At 56.8% G+C, this 14,744-nt stretch overlaps 1 protein-coding gene across 9 annotated transcripts in view; it reads left to right on the top strand.

The window, feature by feature from the left end:
* The window catches only part of PDE4DIPP2 (myomegalin), a 152,098-nt gene that overhangs the window by 117,862 nt on the left and 19,492 nt on the right, over positions 1-14,744 (top strand). For all 9 annotated transcript variants that reach the window (XM_036234995.1, XM_036234996.1, XM_036234992.1 and 6 more), the window contains 9 exons: positions 3,907-4,139; positions 5,116-5,539; positions 6,347-6,539; positions 7,159-7,275; positions 7,809-8,337; positions 9,874-10,109; positions 11,019-11,070; positions 12,124-12,347; positions 12,932-13,084. In XM_036234995.1, coding sequence (XP_036090888.1) covers positions 3,907-4,139; positions 5,116-5,539; positions 6,347-6,539; positions 7,159-7,275; positions 7,809-8,337; positions 9,874-10,109; positions 11,019-11,070; positions 12,124-12,347; positions 12,932-13,084 — 2,161 coding nt within the window. The remainder of the gene's footprint in view (positions 1-3,906; positions 4,140-5,115; positions 5,540-6,346; positions 6,540-7,158; positions 7,276-7,808; positions 8,338-9,873; positions 10,110-11,018; positions 11,071-12,123; positions 12,348-12,931; positions 13,085-14,744) is intronic.

Here is a 14,744-nt window from a genome sequence, read left to right as displayed (position 1 = left end):
TATCAGTCCTTCTGCGATGGCGTCCTCGGGACGGTTAGAACCGTAGGGGACGTGAAGCCTCCTGGGGCGGCCTGTACATCTTCTGCACAAGACAAGAGGAGACATCTAATGGGCCAGCAAGAAGAGCCCAGGAGAGCAGTCTCCGCATTTCACAGGCTCTCGCGTGGCTCCAGAGGACGTGAGTGGGGGTCTGGAATTCCTCACATCCTCCTCCCAGATCCTTCACCGTCCATCGGTTGCCCTAGCCGAGCCCGACTCTACCTCCCGCCTTGAGTTTCCGCACGAGCTTCGCTTCTCCCTTCGCTTGACCAGCTTCTGAGCTGCCCAAGCTGATGCTCGTACCCTTAACTACGTACAACGCGGATCCCACAGCCTCTCCTTTCCTGATTTCGCCGAGGACCTGGATGAGCAAGAAGGACCTGCAGGGTGACCGAATACCCGCCCTTAGGCAGAGCTAGATCGGGAAGTCAGCAGGTCACTGATGGTTATTGCTACTGCGGGACAGGATTAAGGAGCAGGAGACGCAGACGTGAAGAGAGCCGGGTTCTGACTGACATGGTCCAAAGCATCCCGACGGCACAAGTCCTCTGCTCCGATTCTCAGCTGCGGGCCACCCGATTAGTAAAGTCATTTGTTCCTCAACCTTCTTCCTTATAGCGCAGCGTAGAGAAAATGACGTGAGCGTATTTTTGAGAGGGTCAGTTCCACCCAGAATATTTGTATTTCCCTTGCAATATCTGCCTCATTAGTTGACATAAGAAATAGTAAATTCTGGGTTAAAAAAAAAAGAAAACTGGATTGGGGCTCGACTCATGATAGACAACATACATCCCAATCGGACAAAGGATATCCTGGGTGAGCCCCATTTTGCTCTCCATCACCTTTCCCGGAGAATCAGATCTTCGGCGCCGGGTAAGAGGTGTGTGACATCATTGTAAATTCACGTCGACTCTTCTGGAGCTGGAGGGTGTCGCTCTTCTGCTACCAATTAAATAAAGCTTGTTTTGCCATAACCCTTTCGTGTCCAGTTCTCAAAAATGTGTTTGCCCGTTCCCAGTGAAATGGTCCCTTAGGATTAGGCTCTGAGCTTCTCCTAGTCACGTCCTTAGAAAGTTGACTTTATTCTCGACACAAAATTCCCTTCCTTCCTCAAGCGTACACACCCTTCCCCTGACAACTCTGCCTAACTTCGTGTTCCTGCCGAGGCAAGAACCACCTCTTTTTTTGGCCACAGCAAACTGCTCCATCCTTGTTTTTGAGCTCACCCACCTGAGGAGGTCTCAGGTCCAGCCATGATGGTGATTTGCCCCAGGTACCGCCCACAGAATTCCATTCTCGACGAAATGCAGGATCTGTAATAAATACCTAGGAAATTCCTATGAAAGAAACTAGAGAAATCGATCACTGTCTTCCTTCATTTGAACATTTGCAATGGAGAAAAGTTAATCAAGAATCGAGATTCAGATCAAAGAAGGAGACTTAATGAGATGAACTTAAGAAAAGATCAGGTTTATGCTCTTACGCTCTCTGAGAACTTTCAGTGTGAGAGACGTGAAGCCGTAGGGCAAAAACAAAACAATTCTATTCAGACAAGAGTTCAAGTCTGCACGGGGACCTCTCTGAGGCAAACGGAAGCTCAGCACACAACAAAGTTAAATTATAGCATGAGCTCAATAGAACAGATGGATTAGGAAATGGAGAGAGAGAGAGAGAGAGAGAGAGAGAGAGAGAGAGAGAGAGAGAGAGAGAGGTTGAGAACCTATGAGAGATGTAACCAACAATTGACCTAAAGGATTCCTACTACTACCAGGTGTTTTGGAAACCCTGGGGTTTTATTTGGGGTGGGGGGAGGAAGAAATACTAGCTTCCCATAGGTAATAAAGAACAATTAATTAAAGGCTAGATCTTGAATCACTTTTCATGTATTTACATTTAAATGTTAAAGACACATTAGCCAGAATAAGCTTCCTTTGCCACAGAAATAGGAAAACCCAACTTGGTCTGGGAACAAATCAGATCTCGGTTTTCTCCTTTTAAGGTGGGAGATTAGACCAGGTGGCCACGATGGCCCTTCTGGTGCGACTATTCCATGGATATTGATTTTTTTTTTATTTTTACAGAACGTAAGTATACTTAAATCAACAGAAAAAAGATCATATTTGTTGAGAAGGCACTTTAAAAATGGGTGGAGATCATTAAAGTTAGACTTTATTTTTAAGCAGAAGGAACACTTAAGAACAAACGTACCCTGTTCAAAGCTGATGGCAATGGGTACTTAAGTTAATTGCAAAGGGTTTATACAGAAAGATAACCTCACATAGTGTGAAGAGGGGTGAGGCCATAAACTTTCGAAAGTGGTTTGGTCCAGCCCCCTTCCTTTACCTAAATGCTTCGCCGTGACACAGGCGGGGGTGGCCCCAGTCGGAGCCCGGTGGCGGAGCCAGAGGGACAGACGCCCCAGAGGCCCACAGGGCTCAGGCTCACACCCCGCGTGGGCCTGGACCCCTAGGAATGAGCGACTGCTTCTGTGCGTCTCCTCTGGGACGCGGGCGTGTGTGCCTTCGTGGCCTCAGCTGCTCGGCTGCTGAACGCCACTGCACATGGCTTCACGCCAAGCCAAGCGGCTCTGGGAGTCCTCGATCCGTTAGCGTTCTCCTGGGCCCTGTTCCGTTTCCTATATCTGAGCTGCACCAAAAAAATGAAGCATGTAATGAACTCCACGAATTGCCCCTCATCAAGTGGCCACTACGTGATGGATGGAGGGGCAGATGCAGATTTCGATGACTTTGACTATTGAGAAATGACTCCGTACAGCCAGAATGAATTTATAAGTGGCAAGTACGAGTCACAATGTTTCTAGAGATAAAAGATGCCAAATAACATGGCCCAGGAATAGCTGTGGGGAGAAGTGGGAAATGGGGAGGTGAAAATTGACCCGAAGTCGGGGTGGACCCCAAAATGCTGCCACCGAGAAGAAAAGGCAACACGACCCTGGGATATAAGATCAATACCGGCAGACGGGCGCATCCTCGTGCCAAAATCCTCAGTCGCACACTAAGTCGGTTATCACATGCGGGTTTCGCCCTCTACACGCCTAAATGTCTGGGAGAGGCCGGAGGGGAGCCTAAGATAGACAAGAAGAAAGTCTAAGCGCTGAACATCCTCCTTGGAGGAAAAAACATACGAGCTGCTTTAGTCCAAACATTGAGAAGTAACTTCAAGAATATCCTCAAAAAAAAAAAGTGTCAGGAACGTGTTTCTGCCTTGTTTTCTTCGCACGTGCTGGGTCTGGGAGAGTTTGACGGCACCAGCCCGAGGGGGGTTAACCAGCACAGGGAGCGGGCTCTCGGCGGGTGGCCCCACCGCCACGTCTCGGCAGTCGTGGGGTGCGACTCTCCTGCTGCCCATGACATTGACTTCCCCGCCTCGCCTTCCCCGCGGCTCGGCCCAGTTCTCGTTCCATGGCTGTGGCTCCTGCTTCCTGAGCGCCCCAAGACCCCCTTCGTCATCGTCCTCGGTCAAGGACCGGAGTGTCTGGAGCCGCCGAAGCTCCCTGACTTGTGAGAAGACCCCCCCGGGGACGCTGTCCCCTCAGGAAGAGAAGCCTCACCGCAGTCACACCCCCCAGCTCTGCTTCGGCCCCGTTTCTCTGCCTCCGTTCGTCGGAGCCTGTGTTTTTTCCTCACCCACCTCCGGACTGTCCTCTCCCGCCCCCCCAAACTCTTCTCCCCGCTCCCGGGCGAGTCCTCCTGGCCCGAGCCTTATGGCCGAGGAGATCCTGCGAGGGAGGGACGGAGGGAGCTTTCGGTCTGCCTTTGTCATCCCCGTTAAGGACTGCCGCTGCGATCTGGTGCTCCTCCTGGATCCTCTGTACCGACCTAACTCGAAAGCACGATTTTCTTGCAGCTCCTCAAGGCGGCTCTGGAGAAGAGTCTGGCGGCCGCGGAGCCCCAGAACGTGTCTCTGCCGCCTCCCTCCGCGGCAGGAGGCGAGAGTAGCAGGGCTCTCCAGGAGGAGATGCTGCGCCTGAGAGCCGAGATCCACCAGCACCTGGAGGAGAAGAGGAAGGCCGAGGGGGAGCTGAAAGAGCTAAAGGCTCAACTCGAGGAAGCGGGGTTCTCCTCTGTGGCCCACATCAGGTAGGACGTGCCCCCCAGGGAAGGCGAGGCCCGCAGAGCCGAGGGACCCACCTCGCTGCAGCCGAGGCATTCGTGCTGCCGAGGGGCTTCTGGGTCCGCATCCCAGGTTCCATGCATTGGTAGGGGTCCCCGACCCCCGGGCCGCGGACGGCACCATCCGTACCTTGTTAAGCAGGAGGTGAGTGGAGGGCGGGTGAGCGAAGCTCCATCCGTATCTGCAGCCGCTCCCCGGCACCAGCATCGCCACCTCGGCCCCGCCTCAGATCGTCAGGCGTTGGATTCTCACAGGGGCCCCGGTCCCCGGCGCCACAAAGCCCGGGGACCGCTGGTTTCGGCACCGCTGTGCAGATGTACAACTTTTAATCCACAATGTGCTGTCGCCCTGTCTATTATGTGCCCCCGAAACATCCCCGAACCATAGAATGATATCAGCACCGAGGGGACCTTGGCCTCAGCCTAATGTCCTCGTAATTTCTTAAGTACGTTCGATTACAGTTCCGATTGGTATTATTTACTTCTCCCGTGTTCCTAGCTCCCAGTTTTTCATCTAGTGGTTGAAAACTGCCTGCTGGTAATTAACAGAACTGTAGAATCCAAAATAATAAATTCGTCCCCGGCAAGGCCCTTATTTTTTTCTTGACCATGTAAGTACCTTTGTTTATGCCAGAGGCCGCCGCAAGTCAGGGCGTGAGGCCGTGGGGCACAGGCAAGGACGACTGTGCTGGTATCTTGAGTCCCGGATCCTCAGTGGCGGTGCTGCCTGCCACCGAGCATCCGGGGCCGTGTGGGCGAGTCTGCTCCTCTTCCCGAGCCCGGGTCTCCTCGTCTGTAAAGTCAGGTCGTTGTCGCAGGTCTCTGAGGTGGTGTCGTGCCCGGGGGTGTCTCTGATCTGTGGCGGCCTGAGGTGCAGGCGAAAGAGGCCCCTGGGAACGGAGGCCAAACGCCGAGGCAGCCCACGACGCTGTGTCTCCCGCAGGAACACCGTGCTGAGCCTTTGCCTGGAGAACGCCGAGCTGAAGGAGCAGATGGGAGAAGCGATGTCTGACGGATGGGAGCTCGAGGAGGACAGGGAGAAGGGCGAGCCCGCGCTGGCCAGAGCGGGGCGGGATGACAGGAGCCTTCAGGCTGAGCTCAGAAAGCTCCAGGGCAAGCTGAAGAACGCCCGCAGCGTCATCGGCCTCCTCAAGGAACAGCTGGCGCTGAGCAGCCAGGAAGGGCGAGGGCAGCTCGGCCCCCGGCTCCTCGTGCGCCTGGCCGGGGAGGTGGACGGGGTGAGCACAGAGCCGGGGTGCTCTCCGGGGCCGCACCAGCCCCGGGGCGAGGAGGAGGCGACCGCCGGGCCCCGCCCCGGGCCCCAAGGCCTCGGCCTTGCGGGCGCCCTCGCCGCGGATGCCCACCAGGTAAGTGTGGGGTCAGACGGGGGGACAGGCCCTGGGAGAGGGGCGGGGGTGCCAGCTTTGACCTTGGGTCGAGGGGTACCGAGGGAGGTAACGTTCCGCACACGTGCAGCCCTTACAAAGGCTTTGCCACCATTGCCCCATAAATATTCCTTTGTGACTGTGTCCTGAGTGCTTCGTTTTCCAGACGGCACACTAGGTGTGGCTACGGGCAGTCAGACCCGGTCTCTGCCCGCCGGGTACTCAGTGTGGAAGGGAAAGATGGCGCAAAAGCAGATCGCCTCGGGAGGCTGCGGTACAGGGCGCGTGGGGTGTAAGGCGGCCCGGACGAGCCGTGTGCCATGACACCTCTCCCTTGTCACCGCCGTTCCCGTCACAGCTGGTCACAGGCGCCTGTTCCCGGGTCTCGGAAGGGATCATCAGGATCCTCGTCAGGGAGGGGGCCTTGCTGACGCTTAGGTAGCACGGAGAGAGCAGAGGGTGCCGAGGGCGACTGGGGCGGGGTGCAGGGAGCGACGAGTGGAGGTTTCTACCCCTTCTTTTCTCAACCATCGAACAAACGTCTACCAAGAGCCCCCCGCAGCCTGGCGCGGTGCTGTGTGCCGCAGACACAGAGGTGAATGGCGCATGACCCCAGCCCTCCAGGAGCTCCGTCCAGAAAGCCACCGCCCACTGGCATGAGCGATGCTGTGACGGACACACGAGCGAGCGAAGGCCCTGGGGTTCGGAAGGGGAAGCGGCTCTCGCTGCCCGGGGGCGACCTCAGACCGCCCTGACCCCTCCTCTTCTCTGTGCCGGCTCCTCTCCCAGCTGGACGACCAGCCCCAGGCCTGTGTTCCGGGGCCTCCGTCAGGACTCAGCCTCCCAGTATCCACCAAGCACCTGCGCTCCCAGCTGGCTCAGTGCAGACAGCGCTACCAGGATCTCCAGGAGAAGCTGCTGATATCAGAAGCCACTGTCTTCGCCCAGGCCAACCAGCTGGAGAAATACAGAGCCATGTTCAGTAAGTCCTAAGCGCCCCATCGCCAAAGTGGCCGTCTTCTCCCTGAGAAGCTACGTGTTCCGCAGACTTCGCTCAGGTTCCCGGCCTCAAAACAAACTTAATCCCGACCGTGGGCCTAGAGTGGTGGGCGTGGGTACGTGACTCCGGTTTGCACGTGGCGGAGACGACTGCGGTGACAGTAAGGAGGAGACAGGCGAACGTGTAGGTCCGGCTGTTCCTGAAGGAGTCGGCAAGCCGCCTGACCCTGCTCAGCAGAACCCAATTGGACAGTACAGATCCACATGTCTTGGGACTCTAGTTCTGACACTTACTGAGCCTCTGTGGGTGAAGGACTTGCTAGTTTTACTGGGGCACCTACAGGTGAGAGTATACAACACCCGTCTTAAAGACGTTTGTCCCAACTCAGCCTCGGTTACCTGTGGCCGAGGTTATCAGTGGCAAACGCAGGCTCATGCTGCTGGAGGCGTGACCTGCCGCCTGGAGCAGGTGGTCTCTATTACCACCTCGGTCCGAGGAGGCACCTGTCCCACTCTGGACCTGAGTTCCCTGCCCCCCAGGGCCAGCGCGCGTGCCCCTGAGGTTGAGGGTACAGGTGACACCCTCTGTCTCTTCCGAGCAGGTGAGTCCTTGGTGAAGCAGGACAGCAAGCAGGTCCAGGTGGACCTGCAGGACCTGGGCTACGAGACCTGTGGCCGAAGCGAGAACGAGGCTGAGCGGGAGGAGAGCACCAGCCCCGGTAAGGGCGCCAGCGTGGGCGTGCAGGTGCCCCTGGCCAGTCCCGCACCTGATGGGCGGGAGGGCTGAGGGCCTGCTGTAGACCGAAGGGGACGCGGGACCAGAGACGGACAGGAAGTTGGGAGAAGTCTTGCCCAGAATGAGGCTAACCGTGAATTTGAATTTCTGCAATTAGTTTTCGGCATCCTGATGTTAAAGAAAAAAGTGTTCCAGCCACCTGATTGCTATAGAAAAAGAAAAAAAAATAGTAAGGCTTGCTTACTGCTGGAAAGACCGGACGAGCCTTTGAAAAGTGGTCTTTCTAGTATAAAAGGGCCGGGACTGTGAGGGCGCCCACCCAACTGAAATCGGGAGGAACAGAGGGTGACCGCACGTGGCCCGCACGTGGCCAGCCCGGAGCCGGGGCTCCACGGGGCCCTGCGTGGGCTTCGCGCTCGTGATCAAGGTCCTCGTGACCCACCTTCCTCCCGTGAAGGTTGTGGCAGTGACAGCCTGCCCGACTTTGCTCAGGAAGCCGTCTTTGTCTTTTCGCAGAGTGTGAGGAGCGTGACAGCCTCAGGGAGACGGTCCCCATGGAGGGGCTGTGCTCTGAGCAGGGGCGCCTGGGCTCGGCACTGGCCGGTCCCCCTGGGAGGAAGCCCTTGGGCGGCCAGCTACGGAAGCAGGACGAGTTCCAGGCGCGTGGGAAGTCAGACGACATCTCCGTCCTCCACAAGGACATCAGAGATCTGAAGGCCCAGCTGCAGACGGCCAACAAGGTCATTCAGAACCTCAAGAGCCGGGTCCGGTCCCTCTCGGTCACGAGCGACTATTCGTCGAGTCTGGAGAGGCCCCGCAAGCTGAAGGCCATGGGCACCCTCGAGGCCTCCTCACCACAGAGCGTCACTGACGAGGACGAGGGATGGCTGTCAGATGGCACTGGGGCCTTCTACCCCCCAGGGCTGCAGGCTAAGAGGGAGCTGGAGGGTCTGATCCACAGAGTGTCTCAGCTGGAGGCCCAGCTCCCAAAGACCGGACCGGGAGGCAAGCTGGCGGAGGAGCTGAGATCGGCCTCATGGCCCGGGTACGCTCTGCGGCACCTCACCTGGCTGTGGTGTGTGTCTCGGTTTGTGCCGGTGGTGGGGAGGCCAGGCAGGTGGGGGGGAGGACCCATTGGGCGCTTATTTCAGTGGGAGACCAAGGTCAGAGGGAAGACAGGTGGGCAACCAGCAGGGCATTGATTGGCTGGTGGCCTTGTCCGGGGGCAGCAGGGCTCTGGGAGGTCCTCCTAGGACTCTGTTGGTGAAGCGACTGTATGTACCGTTCGGGAGAAAGTCGGGTCAGGCTGCCTGGTGCGGATCCCGGCTCTGGCCCTTACTCGCCGTATAACCTACTTCGTCTTTCTGCGCCTGTTCCCTTATTAAATGAGGACGATCAAAGGACCTATGTCAAAGGGTGGTTTCTGGGTTTAAATGAATTCATATACGTGCTTTTAGAATGCCTAACATATATTAAGCTCGCAGTACCATTTGCCATAATTATTATTGTGATCAACACTTTGAGCTGAAAGACACCGAATACACATCCATCTCGGTGTCCGTTTTGATCGCCTGTGCTGAGTAACGAGGCACCCGAATTTAGTGGCTTCAAACAGTAATCGATGTGGATTGTCTGGGCTCACTGAGCGGCTCTCGCCCGGGGCTCTCTGATGCGGCTGCCATCACACGGTAGAGGTGGCAGGGGTCTGAAAGGTCCAGCGGGGCCGGACACGTCGGTGTCTGCACTGACGCGCATGGCGACTCTGCTCCGTGGCTTCTCTCTCCCCACGTGGCTTCCTGCCTTCCAAGGCCTCTCCTCCTGGCTCGGGCTTCCTGTAGGAAGGCGGGCTCAGGGTAGCTCCCTCCTCCGTGGCAGCCGGCTTCCAAGGGACAGGAAGTGGAATTTTCCAGGCCAGTTAAGGACCACCCCAGGCTGGGGCATAGTATCACTTCCACCGTATCGTCTTGGCCAAAGTGGTCACAGAGCCCAGTCAGATTTAAGGGGGTGGAGAAGGGCTTCTACCTGCCGACAATAGAGCAGCAAAGCCTCACGGCAGACGCGGGACGGAATGAGGGCCACGTAGCGGCCATCTGTGCAAAACACAGTCTGCCACGATGCAGATGGTCTTAGAGACAGATGTGCAAGGTCCTTTCCAGACCTAGGAGTAAGTGATTCTACTCGCCCAATGTTTTTTAGTATTTATCGGGTACCTAGTATTTATTTATACTTTATCGTACCTACTCGATAAATGTATTTATTGACTATCAACTGTCGGTCTCCACTGTACTGGTGCTTTAAGGGGTGTAAAATAAGGCACCGCCTTTCCCCCACGGGACTAATGATTCATTTTGGGCCTATGACTAACATATATAAAACAGGGGAAGAACAGCAGCATAAATTGTTGGATGCAACAATTTCTCGGAGCAGAACTGAGTCTTAAACACCTCCTTTGGTCTACGTGCCAAAAGGCCGCTTGGGGGCGTTCCTTAGCGACATTCTCACGGAAGTCCGTGCGGCCGTCCCGACAGCTTCTCAGGCAGGCCTTCCCGTCCTCACTCTTTCCTCTTCTCCTCTGCCTCAGGAAATATGATTCCTTGATTCAGGATCAGGCCCGAGAGCTGTCCTACCTACGCCAGAAAATACGAGAAGGGAGAGGTATCTGTTATCTTCTCGCCCAGCACGCGAAAGATACAGTAAAATCTTTCGAGGACCTTCTGAGGAGCAACGATATCGACTACTACCTGGGGCAGAGCTTCCGGGAGCAACTCGCCCAGGGGGGCCAGCTGACCGAGAGGCTCGCCAGCAAACTCAGCACCAGTAAGTGGGCCCCAGGGCGTGGGGACCCTCTCAGTCCCGCCCACCGCCCCAGGCGACTGAAACGAGGGCCATTCCGGGAGGGACTGGGTTGGAGAGGCCGTGGTGACAACTGTAGAAACATCGTCGTTCATGGAACGTGGCCCTTGGGGAAGGAGGCCGCGTTCATCCAGCGCCAAGCGGGAGACAGAGAGATGAGACCGGAGGCCCTCCTTATGGTGAAGAGCCCTGCACTCAGCCCCGCGAGACACGGGGTCCAGCCTGGATGTTGCTGTTAACTTCCTCTGGGCAAATGACTGACCCTTTTCGTGTCTCTGTTTCTTTATTTAGTGCATAGTATCATACATGAATGTAATTCAAATGTAGATAAAGCACCATGGCCTTTCGAGCATGGTTTAGGCGCTGAAGGTCATCGTCCAAGGGCTACGATTGTAGGTTATTATTGGAGCCTTTTACTTAGAAAGAATTTCCTGAGAGCACTTGAGATTGTACAGCAGGATCAGCCTTGGGGGCCAACCATGCCACCTCCCGGTGGCAGGTGCAGAGGTGGGACAGGGCGGTTAGTCATGCCCTCAGAGCAGGCTGTGACGGGACACAGCCCTACAGCCACAAATAAGTCCGTGGCAGACGTGGAGGCTGGAATGTTCCAGAAGGAGGCTGGGCACGTGCCTTTTAAACTTCTTCCTGTTGATTTAGGGCAGGGGAAGTCACGATGGCAGCCAGCAGGTTAGGGAAGGCCTGCCGGGTCTCCTCTAACGACACGATCTGGGGCCTCTCAGAATGACCCTCCCCCATATCCTGGACGCACACAGAGTAACCACTATTCTGTACCCCAATAGGCTCCTGCATTTATAACGTGCGAAGTGGGACCCGTTTAATTTCTTACTGCTTCTTTCTGAATTTGGTTTGCAGAGGATCATAAAAGCGAGAAAGATCAAGCTGAACTTGAGCCGCTGGCCCTCAGGTAATTCAAAACAGGACCTTGTAAAGGCCCAAAGGGCCAGGCATGGCCGCAGCCTCACAGTTGGGGCAGGGGGTAGGGAAGCTGGTTGTAATCAATGAATATTCTTGGAACACTTTACTCTCCTTTGATAGAATGCTATCGATTTCTATTTGCATACTTTTTCGCCGGACATAGCAACCCACAGTCAGTCTGAGTGAATGTGAACTAACCAGGTTTCACGGGACCTTTGCAACCCCGAGGGTCTCCTCCGTTTTGCCTTCGTGTGTTTAAAGGCCAGGGTGTACTTTTTGCCAACCCGCCCTGCCCCGCGTTGAGTTGGTAACTAGTTTACAGCCGCTCGATTTCCTTGGGAAAAGAGAACGGTGCTGCAGTTCCTGGCGAAAAGGCCCTAGATGTCGCGCACCACTGGGAGGCTCCTGCCCTAGAAGCCGGTTTGCAGTGAGTCGCTGCATCTAGTTTTATGATGAGCAACAAAACACGGGCTCAGAGTTTGTCGCAGCCACTGGTTCGAGCCCCTTCGTGTCACGAGTGTGCTTTAGACCACACAGTGCTGCTCAGGATATCCGTGACGAAGGACCGAGTGTTTATGTTTTGGCTCCGATCTTCATTTCTAAGCCGTCACAGACGCGTACGCACATGGTCTGTGCATCCGTCATCCGGCATTCTTCACCCACAGTCTCGGAGGCCTCGGCAGTGCCGAACTGCGACGCCTTTCTCAGGCTCGCCTGTGGTTCCTCTTCTTGGCGTGTCAGAGACTGGTAACTGACAGCTCTCAGACTGCAGCTGTGGTGGAGACCACGCTCGAAGCAGCAGCGTCGTGGAGGGCTGGCTCAGTCTCCAGTGGCCCGCAGCGAGCCGCGTGGCCAGAGCACTGAGCCCTCCCTTCTCCCTCTGCACCCGCCTGCCCTCTCCCCCGAAGCGGAGATGGGTCATTCCCGTCATTCTCCGCAGGAATGGTCCCCTTGACCTCGGTGACTTTTTCCATGTGCCTCAGTCAGGTCTGGCTGGTCCAGTGCCCTTGGTTTCACCCGCCGCCCTCTCTCCCCTCGCTAGGCTCAGCAGGGAGCTGCAGGAGAAGGAGAAAGTGATCGAAGTCCTGCAGGCCAGGCTGGACGCGGGGTCCCTCACCCCCTCCGGCAGCCACGCCTTGTCCGACTCCCCCCGCTGTCCCAGCAGCTCCTCCTTCCTGTCCGAGGAGCTGGAAGCCTGCTCTGACATGGACGTAGCCAGCGAGTTCACGCACTACGAGGAGAAGAAAGCTCCACCCGGTCACTCAGGTAGCCGCCACTTTCTGAGTGGCACCAGCTTTATCTAGGCTGACAGATGACCAGGCCTTAGAGACCCACCTTGGTGTGGATCAGGCCGAACACGGCTCTGGGACCAGGTGCCGAGCACAGGCCTCTGGGGTCCGGGACCTTTGCTCTGCTCCGGACTCTCCCAGTCAGCCCTGTCTCCGAGCGTGCTGCGAGCCACCGGGGGGCGCAAGAGGATCACGGGAGACGGTTCTTCCCACTACCGAGTACGGCTCTGTCCGGCTGGCCTCCTCCTTCAGGATGGCACGTGTCACCCTCCCGGCCGTGATCTTAGCTGCGGCTCCTGGACAGCGTCCCCGGGTGTCTGTGGGTGTCCACAAGGGCTGCAGCAGGTCTTGCCTGGTATAGTTGGAGGTGCCATTCCAATGGCTTCCGGGCTCTGAGCCCCAGTGGCACCTCGAAGGTGGCTCGCCTCGCGACGGCTGTCTGCAAACAAGGGCGCGGCCGCTGCTCCCCGTCTCGTCCTCCCCGGGGCCCGGGGGTAGCTGTGAGCCAGGCTCCTGCTCTGCCAAACATCACACATTTTCTTTCATTCACGGGTTTTGTAGATTCCATCCATCATTCAAGTCATTCTGCTCCACTGTCTTCTAAACCATCAGCAACCAGTGCGCCTCAGGGGGGTCAGGCCGAACCCAGCAGCCACCCCAGCAGCTTGCCTGCTCCCCAGAAACCCCCCCAGGAGGCCAGCCAGGCCCATCCAGGTATGAACCGCCACTGGCCAGGGCTCGTCTCCTCCCCGCCCAGCCGCCTGTTTGACCACGCTCCTCAAGGACAGATGTTTCCACTGCTAGGGGCTCATGTGCATCAAATCCTCAACTCAGTCGAGAGGCCATCCTAATTCGCTAATTGTTTCTGACTTTTTGTGTTTCAAACGTTTTAGGAAAAAAGTCATCACAACAGGCTTTGAGCTGCATACCAATTTTGACGAGCAGTTGGCTAAATCATTTTAAAAATAAACATTTTCATTTTCTTTTTTCTTTCATTTCACCCTGGGGAGCAGAAGTAAAACGTTTGTCCCAGGATTACCGTAGCCAGAGAACAGAAAGAAATGAACATCAGCCGCCCCCTGTACGTGCGGCCCATCGTGTGTGGGGGCCGCCCCGAGGGCGGAGCTGCCCGCCTCTGGGCTGAGGCCTCCTCGAACGAGATCGTCCTTGTGCGTGGGTCGGCAGGCCTTGATGTGTGGGTGCCGTGTGTCCTGGGGCCAGTTAGAGGGGCACAGGTCATCCGCCCGCCTCGGCGTGCTTGCCGGGTGCACTGTTCAGTCACAGCCCTGCCCCGGGGATGCAGCGACCGGGCCAGCCTCGTCCTTGCCTCCCACCCCCCAGCACGGCTGGCCGGCGGCCTCCAGCGCGGTTGGCGGCAAGGTCGGAGTCGTGTAGAGGTGCCCCAGAAAGCGCGGTGCTTTCCTTCCGTCACCCCCGTCTCTCCTGGCGACGCACCAACCAGGGTCTAGAGGAGGAGGCCGTGTCTGAGTCTTCCTGAGCCCGGGCTCAGTTTCTGCTCAGAGCGGGCGGCAGCCGGACCAGGAAGCAGTGGGGAAAGGTTCTCCTAGCACGGTAGACTCCTGCGTGAATGCCCCGGGGTCAAACAGGACAGGAGGCGGGGGTTTGAAAGCAGCATGCCTCCCTGGAGGAGGCCCGGACTGCCACTGGCAGGCGGGGGTCTTCGCAGAACTGTTCTGATGCCATGCGCGTCAGCATCCCAGGCGAGGGACGAGCGTTAGAATGAAGTCGTTTTCTGCCACGCGGGGCGCCTTCCCCACGTCGGGCTTCCTTTCTGCTGCCTCGGTCGGCTACCTGCCCTGTAACTGTTTCTAGGAAAGAGGAAGCAGATGGAAACATCGGAACTTCCCAAGGTTCTTAACGACCTATCTACAGCTGCGTTGCCCCCATCGCCTGTGAAGATTTGTTTAAATGCAGATTCCTAGGCTCTACTCCCAGAGGTCTCGCTTCAGTAGGTCCACATTAGGGCCTGAGGAATCTGTGTATATGAAGAATTTTTTCTAAATGATTGGAGTGCCCAGGCAGGTTTTGTAAGCCAGGTCGCTTCACTGAGGTCTCTATTTTTCATTCAGCAAATGGACGTGCTGATTTGGGGTCCTGAGATCTGTTTCCATTGGAGTCTTGATTTGCATACATTAGCAATGCAAATTTACCCACAGCCCAGTCCTCTCCTGCCCTCCCCGACCCCCACCTCAGGGTGAGCCCTGCCGCCTTCGGAGTAGGCATTCTGGGTGTAGGGAGAGTCTTAGCACCGAGCACCGGGCAGGACTGGCACGTGCTGGGAGCAGCACCCAGGGGCCCTGGGGAGCGTTCCCGCCCAGCTCCCCTGACCGGTGCCGGGATGGCTGGCCTGGGA

The sequence above is a fragment of the Rousettus aegyptiacus genome, unplaced genomic scaffold (assembly GCF_014176215.1).
Source record: "Rousettus aegyptiacus isolate mRouAeg1 unplaced genomic scaffold, mRouAeg1.p scaffold_m13_p_17, whole genome shotgun sequence".
NCBI lineage: Eukaryota > Metazoa > Chordata > Mammalia > Chiroptera > Pteropodidae > Rousettus > Rousettus aegyptiacus.
The sequence above is the reverse complement of the archived record's forward strand: the minus strand, read 5'-3'. Positions and strand labels throughout refer to the sequence as shown.